This window comes from Salvelinus namaycush, chromosome 24 (assembly GCF_016432855.1).
Source record: "Salvelinus namaycush isolate Seneca chromosome 24, SaNama_1.0, whole genome shotgun sequence".
NCBI classification, from domain to species: domain Eukaryota; kingdom Metazoa; phylum Chordata; class Actinopteri; order Salmoniformes; family Salmonidae; genus Salvelinus; species Salvelinus namaycush.
This window is the reverse complement of record NC_052330.1, coordinates 27804215-27827338: the sequence shown is the minus strand read 5'-3', so window position 1 is coordinate 27827338 and position 23124 is coordinate 27804215. Positions and strand designations below refer to the sequence as shown.

The window sequence follows — 23124 nt, the reverse complement described above, 5'->3', positions numbered from 1 at the left end:
GAGGTATACAGAAGATAGCCCTATATGGTAAAAGACCAAGTCCATATTATGGCAAGAACAGATCAAATAAGCAAAGAGAAACGACAGTCCATCATTACTTTAAGACATCAAGGTCAGTCAATCTGTAAAATGTCAAGAACTTTGAAAGTTTCTTCATGTGTAATCGCAAAAACCATCAAGTGCTATGATGAAACTGGGTCTCATGAGGACCACCACAGGAAAGGAAGACTCAGAGTTACCTCTGCTGCAGAGGATAAGTTCATTAGAGTTACCAGCCTCAGAAATTGCAGCCCAAATAGATACTTCACAGAGTTCAGGTAACAGACATCTCAACATCAACTGTTCAGAGGAGACTGTGTGAATCAGGCCTTCATGGTGGAATTGCTGCAAAGAAACCACTACTAAAGGACACCAATGATAAGAAGAGACTTGTTTGGGCCAAGAAACACAAGCAATGGACATTAGACCGGTGGAAATGTGTCCTTTAGTCTGGAGTCCAAATTGGAGATTTTTGATCCCAACCTCCGTGTCTTTATGAGAAGCATGTGGGTGAACGGATCATCTCCGCACGTGTATTTCCCACCGTAAAGCATGGAGGAGGTGGTGTTATGGTGTGGTGTGTCAGCGATTTATTTAGAATTCAAAGCCCACTTAACCAGCATGGGTACCCCAGCATTCTGCAGCGATACGCCATCCCATCTGGTTTGGGCTTAGTGGGACTATCATTTGTTTTTCAACAGGACAATGACCCAACACACCTCCAGGCTGTGTAAGGGCTATTTGACTAAGAAGGAGAGTGATGGAGTGCTGCATTAGATGACCTGGCCTCCACAATCACCTGACCTCAACCAAATTGAGATGGTTTGGGATGAGTCGGACAGCAGAATGAAGGAAAAGCAGACAAGTGCTCAGCATATGTGGGAACTCCTTCAAGACAGTAGGAAAAGCATTCCAGGTGAAGCTGGTTGAGAGAATGCCAAGAGTGTGCAAAGCTGTCATCAAGGCAAAGGGTGGCTTGAAGAATCTCAAATATAAGATATATTTTGATTTAACACTTTTTGGGTTACTACATGATTCCATATGTGTGTTATTTCATAGTTTTGATGTCTTCACTATTATTCTACAATGTACAAAAAAGTAAAAATAAAGAAAAACCCTTGAATGAGTAGGTGTTCTAAAACCTTTAACCAGTAGTGTATGTAAGGTTATGGGCTCCCGAGTGGTGCAGCCGTCTGAGGCAATGCATCTCAGTGCTAGAGGCGTCACTATAGACCCTTGTTTGATTCCAGACTGTATCACAACCGGCCGTGATTGGGAGTCCCAAAGGGCGGCGCACAATTGGCCCAGCGTCATCCGGGTTTGGCCGGGGTAGGCCGTCATTGTAAATAAGAATTTGTTCTCAACTGACTTGCCTAGTTAAATAAAAGGTAAAAAATTCTCTGCTTCATTAAGGAGGGACAGTTCTCTCTGCTTCATTAATAAGGAGGGACAATTCTCTCTGCTTCATTAAGGAGGGACAATTCTCTCTGCTTCATTTAGGAGGGACAGTTCTCTCTGCTTCATTAAGGAATCAATATTTGGAATACTTTTATTTAGAGCCACAAAGGAACCAACTATTTCAGTGGTCATACAGGTGGCTTGGACTAATGAGTCTTCATGAGTCATTAATATAATACTCGTTAACAAACACGTGTGTGTGTGTGTGTGTGTGTGTGTGTGTGTGTGTGTGTGTGTGTGTGTGTGTGTGTGTGTGTGTGTGTGTGTGTGTGTGTGTGTGTGGGTGTGTGTGTGTGGGTGTGTGTGTGTGTGAGACTCACCTGTGGACGTAATGCAGTTGGTGCACTGAGTCGATGGCCAGCACCATCTCAGCCAGGTAGAATCTTGCCATGTCCTCCGGCAACCTGTCTTCAAACTTACTAAGCAGGGTGAGAAGGTCCCCACCCACATAATAATCCATCACCAGGTACTGCGGAGAGAGGAGGGGAGGAGAGAATAAATCTCTCAGTAGTAGTAGTAGTAGTAGTAGTAGTAGTAGTAGTAATAGTGTACAAGTAACATTCTCTGTATTCCTCTAGTGTTCCCCCACTTCCTCCCTCCATCTTCCAACTTTACTTTCTTCAGGCCTCCCTCTTTCTCCTTAGTCTTTTTTGTCAACCACCCATCCCTCCCTCCTTTACCGTCAACCACCCACCCATCCCTCCCTCCTTTACCGTCAACCACCCACCCATCCCTCCCTCCTTTACCGTCAACCACCCACCCATCCCTCCCTCCTTTACCGTCAACCACCCATCCATCCATCCTTTACAGTCAACCAACCATCCATCCCTCCTTTACCGTCAACCATCCATCCCTCCCTCCTTTACCGTCATCCATCCATCCATCCCTCCTTTACAGTCAACCATCCATCCATCCCTCCTTTACAGTCAACCATCCATCCATCCCTCCTTTACCGTCAACCATCCATCCCTCCTTTACCGTCAACCATCCATCCCTCCTTTACCGTCAACCATCCATCCCTCCTTTACCGTCAACCATCCATCCCTCCTTTACCGTCAACCATCCATCCCTCCTTTACCGTCAACCATCCATCCCTCCTTTACCGTCAACCATCCATCCCTCCTTTACCGTCAACCACCCATCCCTCCTTTACCGTCAACCACCCATCCCTCCTTTACCGTCAACCACCCATCCCTCCTTTACCGTCAACCACCCATCCCTCCTTTACCGTCAACCACCCATCCCTCCTTTACCGTCAACCACCCATCCCTCCTTTACCGTCAACCACCCATCCCTCCTTTACCGTCACCAATCCATCCCTCCTTTACCGTCAACCACCCATCCCTCCTTTACCGTCAACCACCCATCCCTCCTTTACCGTCAACCACCCATCCCTCCTTTACCGTCAACCACCCATCCCTCCTTTACCATCAACCACCCATCCCTCCTTTACCGTCAACCACCCATCCCTCCTTTACCGTCAACCACCCATCCCTCCTTTACCGTCACCCATCCATCCCTCCTTTACCGTCACCCATCCATCCCTCCTTTACCGTCACCCATCCATCCCTCCTTTACCGTCAACCACCCATCCCTCCTTTACCGTCAACCACCCATCCCTCCTTTACCGTCAACCACCCATCCCTCCTTTACCGTCAACCACCCATCCCTCCTTTACCGTTAACCACCCATCCCTCCTTTACCGTCAACCACCCATCCCTCCTTTACCGTCAACCACCCATCCCTCCTTTACCGTCAACCACCCATCCCTCCTTTACCGTCAACCACCCATCCCTCCTTTACCGTCAACCACCCATCCCTCCTTTACCGTCAACCACCCATCCCTCCTTTACCGTCACCCATCCATCCCTCCTTTACCGTCACCCATCCATCCCTCCTTTACCGTCAACCACCCATCCCTCCTTTACCGTCAACCACCCATCCCTCCTTTACCGTCAACCACCCATCCCTCCTTTACCGTCAACCACCCATCCCTCCTTTACCGTCAACCACCCATCCCTCCTTTACCGTCAACCACCCATCCCTCCTTTACCGTCAACCACCCATCCCTCCTTTACCGTCAACCATCCATCCCTCCTTTACCGTCAACCATCCATCCCTCCTTTACCGTCAACCATCCATCCCTCCTTTACCGTCAACCATCCATCCCTCCTTTACCGTCAACCATCCATCCCTCCTTTACCGTCAACCATCCATCCCTCCTTTACCGTCAACCATCCATCCCTCCTTTACCGTCAACCATCCATCCCTCCTTTACCGTCAACCACCCATCCCTCCTTTACCGTCACCCATCCATCCCTCCTTTACCGTCAACCACCCATCCCTCCTTTACCGTCAACCACCCATCCCTCCTTTACCGTCAACCACCCATCCCTCCTTTACCGTCAACCATCCATCCCTCCTTTACCGTCAACCATCCATCCCTCCTTTACCGTCAACCATCCATCCCTCCTTTACCGTCAACCATCCATCCCTCCTTTACCGTCAACCACCCATCCCTCCTTTACCGTCAACCACCCATCCCTCCTTTACCGTCAACCACCCATCCCTCCTTTACCGTCAACCACCCATCCCTCCTTTACCGTCAACCATCCATCCCTCCTTTACCGTCACCCATCCATCCCTCCTTTACCGTCACCCATCCATCCCTCCTTTACCGTCACCCATCCATCCCTCCTTTACCGTCACCCATCCATCCCTCCTTTACCGTCATCCATCCATCCCTCCTTTACCGTCAACCATCCATCCCTCCTTTACCATCATCATATTATTAATTTCATTCCGGCCTCTTCACAGCTTGTGTACATCCCAAATGGAACCCTCTTCCCTATATATTGCACTACTTTTGGCCAGGGCCCTATGCCATTTGGAAGCAACCCTTTACACCCCTTAAAATCAATGGTCATACTTTAGACCAGAGTCCTATTGGCAATAGGTTACGATTTGGGATGCAGACATACCATATATTGAAACCCATATGAATAGAGGGGAAGTTAGTGGAGATCTTACCAGGAAGTTGTCGTCCTGGAAGGCGTAGTGCAGGGTGGTGATCCACTGGCTGTCCCCGTTCACCAGCACGTCGCGCTCCTCCCGGAAACACGCCGTCTGAGGGAGAGGTCAAAGGGTAACCATTATATAAACAGAATGAATGGAATGTACTGTAGCTACTCTCATTGGCACACACTTCGGTCCATCACACTTCGGTCCAACCTGTGTGTGTACTGAATTCCTGTGTCTGCTAGTGGTGGACAACCATAGAATTAATAGATTCTATTTCTATCTTTATGTGGGAAACATCGTTTCAGATCCTTTAGGGGTCAATTAAGTATTTTCAATTCAATTACACTTTCTAACAAACTTATAAAATAGTCAAATTCATATATTTCCATCTGTATGAACAACCTATAGCTAGACTATGTCATGAGGTACATTAATGAGGACATGGGTTTGAGAGTAGCGTTTATATTGCAGACAGTTTCCCATGTCCAGAGACAGCCAAACACAGTGGGGAGTTCGGTTCTATGAGCCCGAGGTATGAAAACTGCAAGCCCAGGAGACCACTGTGAACAGCTACACAGACACACACACAGACCACTGTGAACAGCTGCCAATTAAAAGAAAAGCACAGCAGCAACAGATATACTGAGTTCAGTGGTCGAATCCCCAAGCCAACTAGGTGAAAAATCTGTCGATGTGCCCTTGAGCAAAGCACTTAACACTACTTGCTGCTGTAAGTCTCTCTGGATAAGAGCGTCTGCTAAATGACTCAAATGTAAATACACTGAACACGATTGCTCTCTCATACTGCAAATAGGTTCTAAAGTTTAATTAAGTTATGTACTCAAATTCACATTTAATATTCTAAACTTGAGACATGCACATGTAACTGACAATTATATGAACATTTTGCATTGAATGTTTAATGCAATGTTTCTGGAAAAGCCAAGGAGTTACATAACGCTAACTCAACTTAGTATCCAGCCCTGAGTAGTGCTGTAATGCTATGGCTGTTGTTAGTATTTAGCCCAGAGTAGCAAATGCTATAATACTATTGCTGTTAGCATTTAGACCTGCTCTAATGCTATCGCGATTGTTAGCATTTAGCACTGCTGTAACATTATGGCAGTTGTTAGCATTTAGCCCTGCTGTAATGTTATGGCGGTTGTTAGCATTTAGCTCTGCTGAAATGCTATGGCAGTTGTTTGCATTTAGCCCTGCTGTAATGCTACGGCGGTTGTTAGCATTTAGCGCTGCTGTAATGCTATGGCGGTTGTTGTTACTAGCCAGAACTCACCTCAGCTCTCTTCAGCATCTCCCACTTATTGAGGATCTTCATGGCAAACACCTTGTCTGCATTCTTCACCTTAACCACAGCAACCTACAGGAAAGCATGGGAGAGAAGGAGAGTTTGAGGAGAGAAAGTTTCCATCCACCATATTAATTACATCTTTCCTGTAATGTTCAATAGGGCAAACCATGGGAAATAAATCCACTCAGTTCCAGAACGTTTTCTCCCTACTGAACATGACCCACTCCTGTTAGATCAGGAAAGGGGAGTGAACGAGGGCAGAAGGGAAGTGAGCATCTTTGTGGAATGAAACACGGCCATAGAGTCAGAGGAGAAGAGGAAGAGAAAGGAAGGCGGACAGGAAGTGACCTAGGACATGAAGGTAGTGACCCCTGAGACACACACAGCTGGGATCTTTCAGCTCAACGTGGCATAGCCGCACGGCAGCACAGATAACACTCATTACAATGGGTTTGCAGCAAGGATAGGAAAGCTAGCTGGCTAAACTACTGTTAAGTGATAACATCTCCAACACAACCCCAGTCAGCCCCCATTGTTAGACCTGAGTGTAGTAAAGAGCATTCCTAAAACGAGTTGAGTTGCAACTGTAGCGAGGCCAGAGGACTTCAGCTAGCAGGATTCTTCCCTCCTGCCTGCCTGTCTGCCAGCCAGAGGACACAAGAGAAAGCCTTCTTCACTTCAGCTTCCCCACAACTCCCTCCTCCACCACGGGAGGAATTTAAACCACCAATCATCCCCACAGTCACACACACACACACACACACACACACACACACACACACACACACACACACACACACACACACACACACACACACACACACACACGTATGTACGTACGCACATACACGCAACGCGCACACACACACGAAAGTACACGCAACACACACAATAAAAAACACACTCGGCCTTATTGGAGTCTGAGATTAAGAAAAATAAGGAGAATGCTAAATTCAACGCAATGACAACATTCCTCCGCTGTTTGGGTTTCTCCTGCTGGTCTGATGTGGGTGGAGTGGGTGGAGGAGGAGAGGAGGGGAAGCTTCTTGGCAGTGTCCCTGTGTATAGCGTGTGTAATCCCCCCACCCCGTTTTCTTAGCTTTCAACACTCAGACATGTGTCGGAGCTTGACATGTACGACAGCTGTAGTGTTATAAAAGCAATTAATAAGGAGAGCCGAAACATCACGCACAGACACCTAAATCTCTCTCCCAACGAACAGACAGACGCGGTCTCTCTCCCAGCTGACTATGAGAAGACCCTGCTCATAAATGTCCTCTTTCACCTCCGTTTTCAGTTCACACAGCTTCCCACTTCTTACTCTTCCGTAGAGTTGACCATTTTTTCCTGAACCTTTCCCAAATATCCCAGGTTTTTCAGAAATCCCATTTTGAGATTCCCTCCCTGCTTATTACCTTCCGGAATTCTCCAACTGGTATTTCTGAGAGAAAAAACTGGGAACTTTGGGAACATTTTTCAGAAATACCAGTAGGAGGATTCCTTAACCAGAAGAGAATAAGCAGCCTCAAAATGGGATTTCTGAAAAACCTGAGACATTTTCTGGAATTCTGCTGAACTCCTCCGTGGGAAAGGCGGTCATCAGTGGATGTGAATGGTCTCACTCCCCCCTATCTGAGATATCTACTGCTGACAGAGCTCCAGAGTTCCTCTGTGGAGATAGGAGAACTTTCCAGAAGGACAACCATCTCTGCAGCACTCTACCAATCAGGCCTTTATGGTAGAGTGGCCAGATGGAAGTCACTCCTCAATAAAAGACACATGACAGGCCGCTTTATTGCCAAAAGGCACCTAAAGACTCTCAGACCATGAGAAACAAGATTCTCTGGTCTGATGAAACCAAGATTCAACTCTTTGGTCTGAATTCCAAGTATCACGTCTGGAGGAAACCTGCCACCATCCCTATGGTGAAGCATGGTGGTGGCAGCATCATGCTGTGGGGGTGTTTTTCTGCATCAGGGACTATTAATGTAGCAAAGAACAGAGAGATCCTTGATGAAAACCTGCTCCAGAGCGCTCAGGACCTCTGACTGGTGCGAAGGTTCACCTTCCAACAGGACAACGACCCTAAGCACACAGCCAAGACAACGCAGGAGTGGCTTCGGGACAAGTCTTATTGTCCTCCTGCCAGAGTCCGGAACCCTGAACCCGATCGAACAGCAACGCTACCCATCCAACCTGACAGAGCTTGAGAGGATCTGCAGAGAAGAATGGGAGAAACTCCTCAAATACAGGTGTACCAAGCTTGTAGCATCATACCCAAGAAGACTGAGTAAAGGGTCTGAATACGTATGTAAATGTGATATTTCTGTTTTTATTTTGAATAAATTTGCATACATTTTAAAAAAAAAACGTTTTTTTTTGCTTTGTCAATATGGGGTATTGTGTGTAGATTAAGATCTGAGATATCTACTGCAGCCCTCATTCTCCACATACAACACCCATTCTGCCAGTCACATTCTGTTAAAGGTCCCCAAAGCCCACACGTCCCTGGGTCGCTCCTCTTTTCAGCTCGCTGCAGCTAGCGACTGGAACGAGCTGCAACAAACACTCAAACTGACCAGTTTTATCTCAATCTCTTCATTCAAAGACTCAATCATGGACACTCTTACTGCCAGTTGTGGCTGCTTTGTATGATGTATTGTTGTCTCTACCTTCTTGACCTTTGTGCTGTTGACTTTGCCCAATAATGTTTGTACCATGTTTTTGTGCTGCAACCATGTTGTTGCCATGTTGTGTTGCTACCATGCTGTGTTGCTACCATGTTGTTGTCATGTTGTTTTGCTACCATGTTGTTGCCATGTTGTGTTGCTACCATGCTGTGTTGCTACCATGTTGTGTTGCTACCATGCTGTGTTGCTACCATGTTGTTGTCATGTTGTTTTGCTACCATGTTGTTGCCATGTTGTGTTGCTACCATGCTGTGTTGCTACCATGTTGTGTTGCTACCATGCTGTGTTGCTACCATGTTGTTGTCATGTTGTTTTGCTACCATGTTGTTGCCATGTTGTGTTGCTACCATGTTGTTGTCATGTTGTTTTGCTACCATGTTGTTGCCATGCTGTGTTGCTACCATGTTGTTGTCATGTTGTTTTGCTACCATGTTGTTGCCATGTTGTGTTGCTACCATGCTGTGTTGCTACCATGTTGTTGTCATGTTGTTTTGCTACCATGTTGTTGCCATGTTGTGTTGCTACCATGCTGTGTTGTCATGTTTTGTTGTTATGTTGTCGTCTCTTTATGTAGTGTTGTGCCTTGTTGTGATGCGTGTTTGGTCCTATATTTATTTTGCATTTTATTAATTTTTTATCCCAGCCCCCGTCCCTGTAGGAGGCCTTTTGCCTTTTGGTAGGACGTCATTATAAATAAAAATGTGTTCTAAACTGCCTTGCCTAGTTAAATAAAGGTTAAATAAAAAAGAAATAAAAATGGTAGATAACCTTTCAGTTAGTTACACTATGATGGCTTTCCACTGGAATGACATAAGAGGGACTGGCCAGAGACCTTTCAAATCATAATGACCTCATTATCATTAAGTAGATCTAATCCTACAGTTTTTGCCTGCCGACCACTGGAAACTGTTGTTGTGAATAGGCCTGTGATTGTAAATACTTTTAAATTGAATTAACTAATTACACAAATCCAGCCACTTTTTGTAGCTAACTCAAAAGCTTTGATTAGCATGTAGGCTACAGATACTAGGCTATATGAAATAAACTGGCAGATCTGGGCCTGTTGACACAGCACAGAAGGCACAGAGACTTAGGCCTCTTCAACACAAGCTGCTAGAGGAGACACAGTAAACACAGGGGCCTATATCATAAATACAATAAGTAGAGGCAATCAACCGTGAGGCTGTAGTCTGGCACTGGGCTAGGGACCAGGGCTGGGGCACAACCATGTAGTTCTTCCACTCACCGTGAAATAAAACCCCAATAAAAAGGGTGTGAAAGAGGTCATAGGGGCCTCAGCACTGGGCATAGCTCCAACCAACCTGCTCCACCACACCTGGGTTCAAACAATATTCCAAGTCTTTCCAATACTTTGAGCTTTTGCTCTAGCCTGCCTGGAGTGCCAGATAGGTAGAGTTTGCCGGTTTGGAACTATTCCAGTGGTGTATGAAGCCAGGCAAGCTCAATCAACCATAGATAAAGTATTTGAAATTATTTCAAATAGTATTTGATCCCAGGTCTGCCAGCAGCACAGCAGCTAGCCTAACAAACTATAATATACAACGACCATGTGTCACACATCATGAAACCTTACATAGCTGAGTTTCTGCTGCCATCGCTAGCTACCTGCCTAGCTCACCAACATTCCCCGGGTTTGACATCACACACAATAGAAGACATAATAAAAACGATATTTCAACTCAGGCCCCCAAGCTGTGAATAAGAAAAATAAAGGGTTGGTTTAAGATAAAAAAATATATATAATTATTTTCTTCTTCCACAATGATGGTGAAGAAGAGATCAAAGCATTATCTTACATGTTGAGTCATGCAGATAGCATGTAGCCTAGCGGCCAGCCTTGCTGCTGAAATCACAGAGCAGGGGTAGACAACTCAGAAAATATTGATAATAATTTGTACACCGCAAATTGAAACAAAAAAAATTGATTGTATTTGAAAATAACAATCATTTCATACCTATATTACATCGAGACACCATCACATACATTTTATTTGTGTGAATACTTGGGAACAGATTTCCTAAATTAAAAAATGTTTAGACTGAATTCCTGACTATATTGTATTTGCATGCATTGTTTGGTTGTTGTATTTGTTTCTAAGCCTTATGGAGGCTACACTTAAAATGCTTTGGTCTTTGCTGATGTCTTGCAAGATTTTTTATATCAAATAAACTTCCTGGTGAAATAAACAATTATTTAAAAAAACGTACAATAAAAAAGGCACAAAAAAGGCTTACCTCTCCAAAGGCTCCTCGTCCAATCACCTTGAGGATCTCAAAGTCCTCCTTGTGTAGGCGCATCTGTTTGACCATGGAGGTGAAGGGTTTGGCTGCAGGACAGAGAGAGAGAGAAGTTAGCATTCTGGGGACTCATTTATAAATCGTGCGTAGCGTAGGTAAATATTGTGTAGGCTACGCCAGTTTTCATACAAAAGTTGGCATTTATACAAAATGTTACTTGACCCGAGAATACGCAAACAATTGTGCATCCTCAAGATTAAATTCATAAAACAGAGAATAAAAAAATATTGCTGTATATTTAAAATGTGACAAAGCAAGTGTCACTAGTAGTGATTTCAGGTGTGTCCCTTCCTGGCTGTCAGCCCTGTATGCTGAGGGGTTAATATAGGGTTAACCTATTGAGATAAGGTTGATATAGGGTCAATCTATTATTTTGACTGCTAAGATCTTGTAGTAAATGACAGTGGTCCGGATGTACAGAGGGCAGTGATAAAATGGTCTATTGTTACCCTCACATTTACCCTAGCCTAGCACTCAGGGCGGAAATGGACCAAAGCTGGAGCCAAAACACAAGCAGCATTTCCCTACTTTGTGGAGAAAGGCCATTCATCCACTTCCTTGTTTACTGGATCGATCCTCCAATAAACCTGAGGTAGACTGCCAGTGGGTTGGTTGGCTCACCAGGGTAGGAATACTGTAGGACCAGGAGATTGTAAAGTTCTATTTAACATAATAAAGATCTATTTAATGCCTATAGGTTTAGTTGTTAGGATTTGGCCTAGGCCTACAGATCTGTGGAGCACTTTGCTTGGGTCAACCCTTTTGCACTTGTACGCAGAACACCTGGTTCACATCAAATTGTAATTCATTCCCTTGTTAGTCTTCCAGCCTGGTCCAGTTATCAAAATCCAGGCTGATCCAGAGGTCCCTGGCTCCCCTGTCAGAGGCCCTGCAAAGGTCACAGCCAGCCAGGGGAAGTCCCTTGATCTTCTCACTATCCACAGAGAACAGACCAGACCAAAACACCGCCCCACAACAACAACCTTTACTGATAGGCTACTACTTCATTACTACAACACACAGACAGGCTACTACTTCATTACTACAACACACAGACAGGCTACTACTTCATTACTACAACACACAGACAGGCTACTACTTCATTACTACAACACACAGACAGGCTACTACTTCATTACTACAACACACAGACAGGCTACTACTTCATTACTACAACACACAGACAGGCTACTACAATACACAGACGAGCTACTACTTCATTACTACAACACACAGACAGGCTACTACTTCATTACTACAACACACAGACAGGCTACTACTTCATTACTACAACACACAGACAGGCTACTACTTCATTACTACAACACACCAACAGGCTACTACTTCATTACTACAACACACAGACAGGCTACTACTTCATTACTACAACACACAGACAGGCTACTACAACACACAGACAGGCTACTACAACACACAGACAGGCTACTACTTCATTACTACAACACACAGACAGGCTACTACAACACACAGACAGGCTACTACAACACACAGACAGGCTACTACAACACACAGACAGGCTACTACAACACAGACAGGGGAAAGGAAAGGCAGGGCTTTCAGTTGCTGTGTGGTATGATGAATACCGATGTCCCTTCTGTGTTTATTTGTATTGTAAGAGTGCGCGTTTTTCAACAACTGAAAATAATTTGGGAAATTGCATTAGCAATTACTGGGTTTTCAACAAATATTTCACAAGAGTCTGACATTTTCCTTATGTCCGGCGTCCACATTGTTGGAAGTAGAACGAGCCGACGCTTAGCTTGGCACACACTTCTCACTTTACTTGTTGCCATGACTTCACACACATTCAGCCTGGCTCTGTTCAGGAAAAATATTCTCCAAACATAGGCCCCTGTGAAAAAGGGAAATGCCTGCTGAAATAAAACAAACATCCAGAGAGCTCAACATCTCCCTTATTCCCCCACTCTTCTCCCAGCCAGCCAGTTAGGCCTAGTTGGCATGGCAGGGAGACAGCCAGTCTGCCCTACCTGGCACACAGCTCTGCTATCACACTCCAATCACTGGCCGGTACAAACCACTGGCCGGTACAAACCACTGGTATACAGTGCCTTCGGAAAGTATTCAGACCCCTTGATTTTTCCCCACATTGTTCGGTTACACCCTTATTCTAAAAATAAAAAATAAAAAAATAGTCTAAATTTACACACCATACCCCATAATGACATATTGAAAAATAAAAAATAAATATGAAGTATTCAGATCCTTTACTCAGTACTTTGTTGAAGCACCTTTGGCAGCGATTACAGCCTCAAGTCTTCATGGGTATGATGCTACAAGCTTGGCACACTTGTATTTGGGGAGTTTCTCCCATTGTTCTCTGCAGATCCTCTCAAGCTCTGTCAGGTTAGATGAGGAGCGTCTCTGCACAGCTATTTTCAGGTCTCTCCAGAGATGTTTGATCAGGTTTAAGTCCGGCCTCTGGCTGGGCCACTCAAGGACATTCAGAGACGTGTCCCGAAGCCACTCCTGCATTGTCCTGGCTGCGTGCTTAGGGTTGTTGTCCTGTTGGAAGGTGAACCTTCGCCCCAGTCTGAGGTCCTTAGCACTATGGAGCAGGTTTTCATCAAGAATCTCTCTGTACTTTGCTCCGTTCATCTTTGCCTCGATCCTAACTAGTCTCCCAGTTCCTGCTGCTGAAAAACATCCCCACAGCATGATGTTGCCACCACAGGGATGGTGCCAGGTTTCCTAGCCTAGACGTGACGCTCGTCATTCAGGCCAAAGAGTTCAATCTTGGTTTCATCAGACCAGAGATTCTTGTTTCTCATGTTCTGAGAGTCTTTAGATGCCTTTTGGCAAATTCCAAGCGGCCTGTCTTGTGCGTTTTACTGAGGTGTGGCTTCCATCTGGTCAGTCTACCATAAAGGCCTAATTGGTGGAGTGCTGCAGAGATCATTGTCCTTCTGGAAGGGTCTCCCACCTCCACAGAGCTCTGTCAGAGTGATCATCGGGTTCTTGGTCACCTCCCTGACCAAGACCCTTCTCCCCCTATTGCTCAGTTTGGCTGGGTGGCCAGCTCTAGGAAGAGTCTTGGTTGTTCCAAACTTCTTCCATTTACGAATGATGGAGGCCACTGTGTTCTTGGGGACCTTCAATACTGCATAATTGTTTTGGTACCCTTCCCCAGATCTGTGCCTCGACACAATCCTGTCTCGGAGCTCTACGGACAATTCCTTCGACCTCATGGCTTCATTTTTGCTCTGCCATGCACTGTCAACTGTGGGACCTGATATAGACAGTTGTATGCCTTTCCAAATCATGTCCAATCAATTGAATTTACCACAGGTGGACTCCAATCAAGTTGTAGAAACATCTCAAGGATGATCAATGGAAACAGGATGCACCTGAGCTCAATTTCGAGTCTCATAGCAAATGATCTGAATACTTATGTAAATAAGGTATTTTTGTTTTTAATACATTTATAAAAACCTATTTTTGCTTTGTAATTATGGGGTACTGTGTGTAGATTGCTGAGGAAATTGCTTTATTTATTCCATTTTAGAATAAGGCTGTAACGCAACAAAATGTGGAAAAAGTCAAGAGGTCTGAATACTTTGTGAAGGCACTGTATATAAACACTGTACCTGATAAAGTCATGAAATTGAAGACAACTGACCGCAGATCAGCTTCTAATATGTAGGTAGTCGCTCATCAGACCTGCTTCAACTGACCCCAAGTCTGCTACGATGTGTAGGGGCTACTAAGGGAGAGGGGTATGGGAGGAGAGTACAGGAGGAGATTATGGGAGACACTTACTGCAGTTCACTGATGAGTGGGTAAAGTGAGGCAAACATTGGCAAAACCACCAAGATGATGAGAAAGTCTATCTGAAAGCCCAGAAAACTAGCCAAGCCACTACTACTACAAATGGCCTGAAGAGAGACCAACTCCCTTTCCTTAAAGCTGACATGCACAGTTTTGCTCGTAGTTAAAGGGTGTCTCACTAGGAGTGACCAGAGCAAATTCCAGCCCAGGACTGACGATATCAGTTACTTCCTAAGAAATAAATAACAGCAGTCAATTTCCACAGAACGAGCCCAGCATACATTCCGGTGCAGAAAGGCTTATTACAAAGGCAAGCCCACAGCCGCCTTGCGAGAGTGTTCATCAGTCTGATTTATAAATGGAAACCATTTGTGTGGATGTAGTGAACTTGAACACAAGATTAATTACTAGGCCTAGACACATGCAGGCTCATACATACACAGCGCCAGTCTCGCTCAGATTTACCCAACGATCATGTGCCGATTTGTCCAACAGTGAAGAAATGTACAGTGTGACATCACACCCTTTTTACTCCGAGCTTCAGACAAAGGTCTTCCAGTTCTACATCTTTATCTTCACTATCAAAATATACAGGTCGGCCAAACACAGCAACAGTTGCTATGTCAAGGTGTGGCGCAAGTCAGTTTGTAGTGCTTTAAATGTGACTATCCAACCAAACCGTGACTTTGTCTGGAGCTCTTTCTTTTCTTTGATGGTTTTGCGAGAGCTTTGCAACGGAGTTCACTGTTACTAGACAGAGACTGACAATGTCACTAATATGAGCCAATATGAGTGTTTCGGTGGTCAGAAACACCACATGATTTGTGAGTGACTGTATGCAGAACAACTGGAAAAACATGAGTAGGCCCTACTAATCCACAGACGGACTGGTTCAGCCCAGATGCTACTCCTTAGCCAGATCCAGGTCCATTAGAAGAAGTTTATTATCCACAGACACTACGATGCAGCGGAATGAAAATTTGGTACTTCTGTAGAGCGTAGACAAGTGTGTTCATTCACCTAATGTCATGGTCAATATGGTAACCGGGCGTCACCGTAGCTTTCAATACTGTGTGTTTAGGCCTAGGCCTGCGTGCGTAAGCAGGTGTGCGTGTTCTTTTAAACGAGTCCCTCTCCATATGTGCTGGCCTGCATACATGTGCCAATGTAAATTTGCTCTACCCTCTCTGTACTTGAAACAAAAACAAGTACCGTACAGGAGAGAGAAGACCCTACATCCATTACAGAGAGGGGGGACATCTGGAAGCCATGAGGGAATATTTATGGCCAGTGAGGTAACAACAAAAAAATGCTGTCTCCAGGAGAAAGACACAGAGAGAGACAGACAGACAGACAGACAGACAGAGACAGACACAGAGACATACAGATAGATACAGATAGATACAGACAGACAGAGACAGACAGAGACAGACAGATACCTTCTGCTTCCCTCCTCCTCCATTGTATTACAAAATCTCTTGTATTGGCATAATATAAAATATAGGGTGATAGTTCTAGCCTTTCACTGGTCACCTAATAAGGGATCTGTATCCAGACTGCTACCTTTCCCCTCAAACTCAAAATGGCTGTATGACCTGAGGACTTGACGGCGTCAGCAGTATCTAACACATTTATACAAAAGCTGCCTTCTCAGTCTCTATTGAATGGGAGATGCTTTATTTCAACTGGACATCCTCGTTAAATAAATTATCAAATTAGGCTACAAATTTAGCAGGGTTAACCGCTGCACAGTCAGTGGTGCTGTCGTCCGGGGAAACCACTGCACAGTCAGTGGTGCCGTCGTCCGGGGAAACCGCTGCACAGTCAGTGGTGCCGTCGACCGGGGAAACCGCTGCACAGTCAGTGGTGCCGTCGTCCGGGGAAACCACTGCACAGTCAGTGGTGCCGTCGTCCGGGGAAACCGCTACACAGTCAGTGGTGCCGTCGTCCGGGGAAACCGCTGCACAGTCAGTGGTGCCGTCGTCCGGGGAAACCGCTACACAGTCAGTGGTGCCGTCGTCCGGGGAAACCGCTACACAGTCAGTGGTGCCGTCGACAAAAATAACATGTGTACTTTCCAATAAGCTACTACCCAACCTGCTTCTAACGAGAGGGACCCAAGCAGCTTCTTACGAGAGGGACACAAGCAGCTTCTTACGAGAGGGACCCAAGCAGCTTCTTACGAGAGGGACCCAAGCAGCTTCTTACGAGAGGGACCCAAGCAGCTTCTTACGAGAGGGACCCAAGCAGCTTCTTACGAGAGGGACCCAAGCAGCTTCTTACGAGAGGGACCCAAGCAGCTTCTAACGAGAGGGACCCAAGAAGCTTCTTACGAGAGGGACCCAAGCGTCAACCATGAAATGTTATGGAAAACGCTGCACACTGCTGTTCATGCTCCCAGGTGATTTTATACAGCGTTTCAACCCTCAGGTCTTCATCAGGCATCCATATCCCAGATGGGGTTGGAAGATCCTATATATAGGGGCAGTGCTCAGTGACATCTCTTCCTGAAACAGGAGGTAAAACTATTTTTACCCAGCCAGGCAAATGTTTAGCCATTACGTCACAAATAGCTTTAAAACATCCTGTAAATGACCCAAATTACAGGTGAAAATGTACCCCTTCAGGTAGCAGTCTCCATGTCTCCACTGATGTGAATAAGCCAAGGGGACTTCAATAGAATCCAAAGCATGTATTTTGTCATGTGTGATATATATGCCATATGTCAGCCCATCATCAAGAGGAGGGTGCAACCATTAAATCATTAACAAGTACCTAAATACATAAACATGTCTGGAATCCTGGGAATCACTTACATAGCACGCAAACATGCAATGGAGCACTAAATTGACTTTATTGCTGCACTGCACACCAGTGACACCAGATTTCCAAGAGCTATGTCGTCCCCGTCCCCCCAAGCCTTCCAAAGTACTAGGAGACCAGGGCATGAAATGGGGCGCTGTAACGGTTTTCTTCGGTGGAAGAAGGAGAGGACCAAAGCACAGCGTGGTAAGTGTCTATAATGTTTAATTAAAGACAATAAACTGAACACTTCCGAATACAAAACAACAAACGTGAAAACCGAAACAGTTCTATCTGGTGCAGACACACAAAGACTGAAGACAAACACCCACAAAACTCAACACAAAACAGGCTACCTAAATATGGTTCCCAATCAGAGACAACACAAAACACCTGCCTCTGATTGAGAACCATATCAGGCCAAACACAGAAATAAGAAAAACGTAGAAATACAAAACTAGACTGCCCACCCCAACTCACGCCCTGACCATACTAAATAAAGACACAACAAAGGAAATAAAGGTCAAAACGTGACAGGCGCTTCCCAAATGGTACCCTTTAAAGTGCACTACTTTTGACCACACGATTACGCAAAAACTCCAGTAAGTCGATGTTCTCATCTTGTTCACATTTTGTCCGATGTGTAGCAGGGACGTAGGCGTAGTCCGAGCCGGTTTGGAAACGGAACAGGCTGTGCCTCACTTTCGCTGTGGTTAACACACAAACAGGATACTTCACATATGAAGAAAGCTGAGGAGAGGCGGGTGGGGACTAGACAAACTGATTAGATCGGCGTTGGGTCATGACTACTGTAAGGCTACGCATCAAGCAAAATGCCAGCATGATGAGAACATCGGCTTACTGGAGTTTCTGTTTTGGCGTAATGTGAAACACATGACACCTCAGCTCAACATGAACTGTCTGGCAGAGTTCAGCCTAGATTGACAGATACACTGTTTAGTTACACAATTGTATCATTTGGAGGCTACACAAACCCTTTGGGCATAATACTTTTTTTAACATCTGAGACATTAAGGTCTAGACTATGTGGGCCATGGTAGAGAAGTTCTGACAGTACATATTCATTTCAGAGGTCATGGTCAGGAATGTCTCCCTACTGGTGTCAGACGTGGGATCCTACCTACTGTCACACCGATGCAGTCACTTTAATAACTCTACCTACATGTACATATTACCTCAACTAACCGGTGCCCCCGCACATTGACTCTGTACCGGTACCCCCCTGTATATAGTCTCACTATTGCTATTTTACTGATGCTCTTTAATTACTTGTTACTTTTGTTTCTTATTCTTATCCGTATTTTTTTTTAAACTGCATTGTTGGTTAGGGGCTCGTAAGTAAGCATTTCACTGTAAGGTCTACACCTGTTGTATTCGGCGCATGTGACTAATAAAATTTGATTTGATCGTCTGTCATTACAAACCCCACTGAACACAGCCAACTTACTTTATCGTGTTCTTATTTCTCTATCTTGTGGGTTTTTGTTCTACCTTGTCATTTTTACTATTACATTGTTGTTGATTACTGCATTGTTGGGGTTAGAGCTTCAGGAAAGATATTTCACTGAAGTTAACATTAAAAGTTGAAACTTAAGAGAGATTCGTTTAGAGGGGACTTAACCGCCTCGGGGGACTTCTTGAGACATGTGGACCATTCAGGAGGGTGGGAGAGAGAGAGAGAGAGAGAGAGAGAGAGAGATACAGCTGTGAGGGAATCGGCTGGCTTTACTGATAGTAGAACACAAGTGCCCATTTCTCAAATGAAAGAACACATGAGTTTACTGGTCTCTATGAGTCCTCCAAGGCCAGAGCCGGGGCCTACATATCAGATTGCTCTGGGAGGTGAAGAAGGGGGTTCCTCAGTCCCAGTCCTTATAACATGCCCCGTGATGGAATGAACTGGATAGAACACAATAAGGCCAACAGCTAAAGGTAATGCTGACCTTCAAAGACATGTCAGTGTCAGAAAATATTGTCAGTTGATTGCGCTGCCATAACAAATGTAGGCTACATTGACTTTTATATGGAGTACCTAACAGCTTTCAAGGTGTGAATCAACTACTGTAACCTTGAGAAGTAGGTGAGACAACTCTCTCCCTCCCCAATTAATTACCTAAATGACCTGAAACACAAAGGAAGGCTAGCCTAGCACACCCTGCCCGCTGCCTACTGTAGCCCTCGAGAAGTGTGCAGTAGGTTATCCACCTCGGCTTAAAGGGGGTCTGCTGAACTTCTTCATTTGGCCTCGTTTTTCCGGTCATTAGGAAATGCAGCGGCCATGACTGAAGCCAAACGAGGGGGGGGGGGGGGGGGGGGGTAATGTGGGTGTTTGTGGTGTGTGTGTGCACGTGGCAAGCGTTTGAATATTCACTCCGCCAAAACAGTACAGTTTCAGTCACTCACCTTTCTAGATAACTTGAAACAGTCTAACCAGGTCTTGTGTGTTGAAGTCAGCTAGTGCTAGTCAACTTCTTTTGCCAATTACATTCTGCAAGCTTAGCTGGCAAAGTTGGTTTCACATTGGAAAGCCTCTCTCAGGGTTTAGTTAGGGACCATCAAGAAATGACAATGTAAATGGGACGATATTTTTATGTTGCACATCTTTTCCACCATCCATAGAATCTTATTCATTAAGATCCAAAAGGCCAAACTGACCCTAGATCACTACCTGGGGATAGTGGAGGACGGTGTAAGGGCTCAGACACAGCAATAGCGTTTGGTGGCCGAGAGTACTTAGCACCTCTGAATGTAACTTGTGAAACTAGTGCGCACCGATTTTACATGTAGAACCGTGTGAAATGCGATGTGCGAGTGCCTTAACACCATATCTCGTACTAAGCTAACCTCTATACTGACTACATCATCACATCAGAACACCAAGTACTACTCTACAGGCTAATAACAGGATGTGCTGGTTCCACAATCATGACCTAACCCAGGGAGTATTGGAAGGACGTATTACATAGTACTGACCTGCAAGCTGTCTTCTGTTACTGATACGAAGAAAGGGTTTTAGACCAGACAGTGTTTAAGGACAGTGACATGACAGATGTAGGCTAGGCCTTTCTCTTGGGCCAAGTCTGCATTTTCAGTTATCCATTGCAGGTGCCTTAGGTTCCGAACAAGGATACAATGTGTACAAAAGAGGTGCCGCGCAGTTGAAACTCTGAAGAATCCTACAACATTACCACGTTCTGCCTACAAGAATAAACGAGGGGGACAAAAACCTATATTTACACTCCTCTGCAGTCCTTCGGTTCACAGCATATCAGACACTTTCTAGGCCACAACCAATCCCTACGGCAGGGAACACTACTAATTATATCTCTCTGAAGGAACTACGGTGTCAATTCTGAAACTTGTAACCATAAGCAGCAAGCATCCCCGAAAATATGCCTCTGGCTACAACCCGGACGTGTATCAACGTGCACCTCGCTCAGGAGGAAGACAAAAGACAAATGTAACTGCTCATAAATTAATTATATTTCAAAGAGAAGATATTTCAAAATTGCTTGTATTAGATGAGTGCCCGAGGTGAAGAAGTCTTTTGACTGCAGTCAGTGGTTGTAACCAGGTTTATTTGAAGGCCAGGAGTTGTTTGGTTCTTGTTTGACATAATAACATAATCAAATGACTGAGTAACAAGCCAATCTGTGATGCATGCCAACAGTATGTGAGCCGTCCACAACAACACCCCTTCATACCCTGCCCATTCCTCCTATTCTCCTGAGGACAGGCCAGACATGTTTATGTAGATGTGGTCCTTACAAGAGTACAAAATCAGATTGTCATAAATAGGCTAATCTTTTTTCACAGCACAGTGACTGACATCACAAGGGAGGTGGTTTGTCTGCGTATAACGTATTACCATCCTATAGCCAGGTTATAACGTATTACCGTCCTATAGCCAGGTTATAACGTATTACCGTCCTATAGCCAGGTTATAACTTATTACCATCCTATAACCAGGTTATAACTTATTACCATCCTATAGCCAGGTTATAACGTATTACCATCCTATAACCAGGTTATAACGTATTACCATCCTATAACCAGGTTATAACGTATTACCATCCTATAACCAGGTTATAACGTATTACCATCCTATAACCAGGTTATAACGTATTACCATCCTATAACCAGGTTATAACGTATTACCATCCTATAACCAGGTTATAACGTATTACCATCCTATAACCAGGTTATAACGTATTACCATCCTATAACCAGGTTATAACTTATTACCATCCTATAACCAGGTTATAACTTATTACCATCCTATAGCCAGGTTATAACTTATTACCATCCTATAGCCAGGTTATAACGTATTACCATCCTATAACCAGGTTATAACGTATTACCATCCTATAACCAGGTTATAACGTATTACCATCCTATAACCAGGTTATAACGTATTACCATCCTATAGCCAGGTTAACGTATTACCATCCTATAGCCAGGTTATAACGTATTACCATCCTATAACCAGGTTATAACGTATTACCATCCTATAACCAGGTTATAACATATTACCATCCTATAACCAGGTTATAACGTATTACCATCCTATAACCAGGTTATAACGTATTACCATCCTATAACCAGGTTATAACGTATTACCATCCTATAACCAGGTTATAACGTATTACCATCCTATAACCAGGTTATAACGTATTACCATCCTATAACCAGGTTATAACGTATTACCATCCTATAACCAGGTTATAACGTATTACCATCCTATAACCAGGTTATAACGTATTACCATCCTATAACCAGGTTATAACGTATTACCATCCTATAACCAGGTTATAACGTATTACCATCCTATAACCAGGTTATAACGTATTACCATCCTATAACCAGGTTATAACGTATTACCATCCTATAACCAGGTTATAACGTATTACCATCCTATAACCAGGTTATAACGCATTACCATCCTATAACCAGGTTATAACGTATTACCATATTAAACCAGGATATAACTTATTACCATACTATAACCAGGTTAGAACGTATTACCATACTATAACCAGGTTAGAACTTATTACCATACTATAACTTATTACCATACTATAACCCGGATATAACTTATTACCATACTATAACCAGGATAGAACGTATTACCATACTATAACCAGGATAGAACGTATTACCATACTATAACCAGGTTAGAACTTATTACCATACTATAACTTATTACCATACTATAACCCGGATATAACTTATTACCATACTATAACTAGGTTACAACTTATTACCATACTATAACCAGGTTACAACGTATTACCATACTATAACCAGGATAGAACTTATTACCATACTATAACCAGGATAGAACTTATTACCATACTATAACCAGGATATAACGTATTATCATACTATAACCAGGATATAACGTATTACCATCCTATAACCAGATATTGCAGGTGTTATTGTTACCACTTTCGTCTGTGCTATAATGGCAAAATCCTACCAACAGTTCTCTGCACTTTTAGTCAATTTATTGCCCCGGCTAAATTGTACAGCTTTTTGAATAGCATTACAGGCCCCATACTTGGCTCACTATATCAGACAGGCTTATTGAGGACCACTTAGGAGACACAAATCTGCACAAACCTGGACCACACATTTATTTTTTACATAAGGATATTA

At 44.2% G+C, this 23124-nt stretch overlaps 1 protein-coding gene across 1 annotated transcript in view; it reads right to left on the bottom strand.

Annotated features, from left to right (window-relative positions):
- The window catches only part of LOC120019139 (serine/threonine-protein kinase MRCK alpha-like), a 120126-nt gene that overhangs the window by 74273 nt on the left and 22729 nt on the right, over positions 1–23124 (bottom strand). Inside the window, exons 2-5 of the mRNA XM_038962417.1 lie at positions 10774–10865; positions 5813–5896; positions 4528–4623; positions 1818–1966 (exon numbers count right to left, since the gene is read on the bottom strand). Of these exons, the coding sequence (XP_038818345.1) occupies positions 1818–1966; positions 4528–4623; positions 5813–5896; positions 10774–10865 (421 nt within the window). The remainder of the gene's footprint in view (positions 1–1817; positions 1967–4527; positions 4624–5812; positions 5897–10773; positions 10866–23124) is intronic.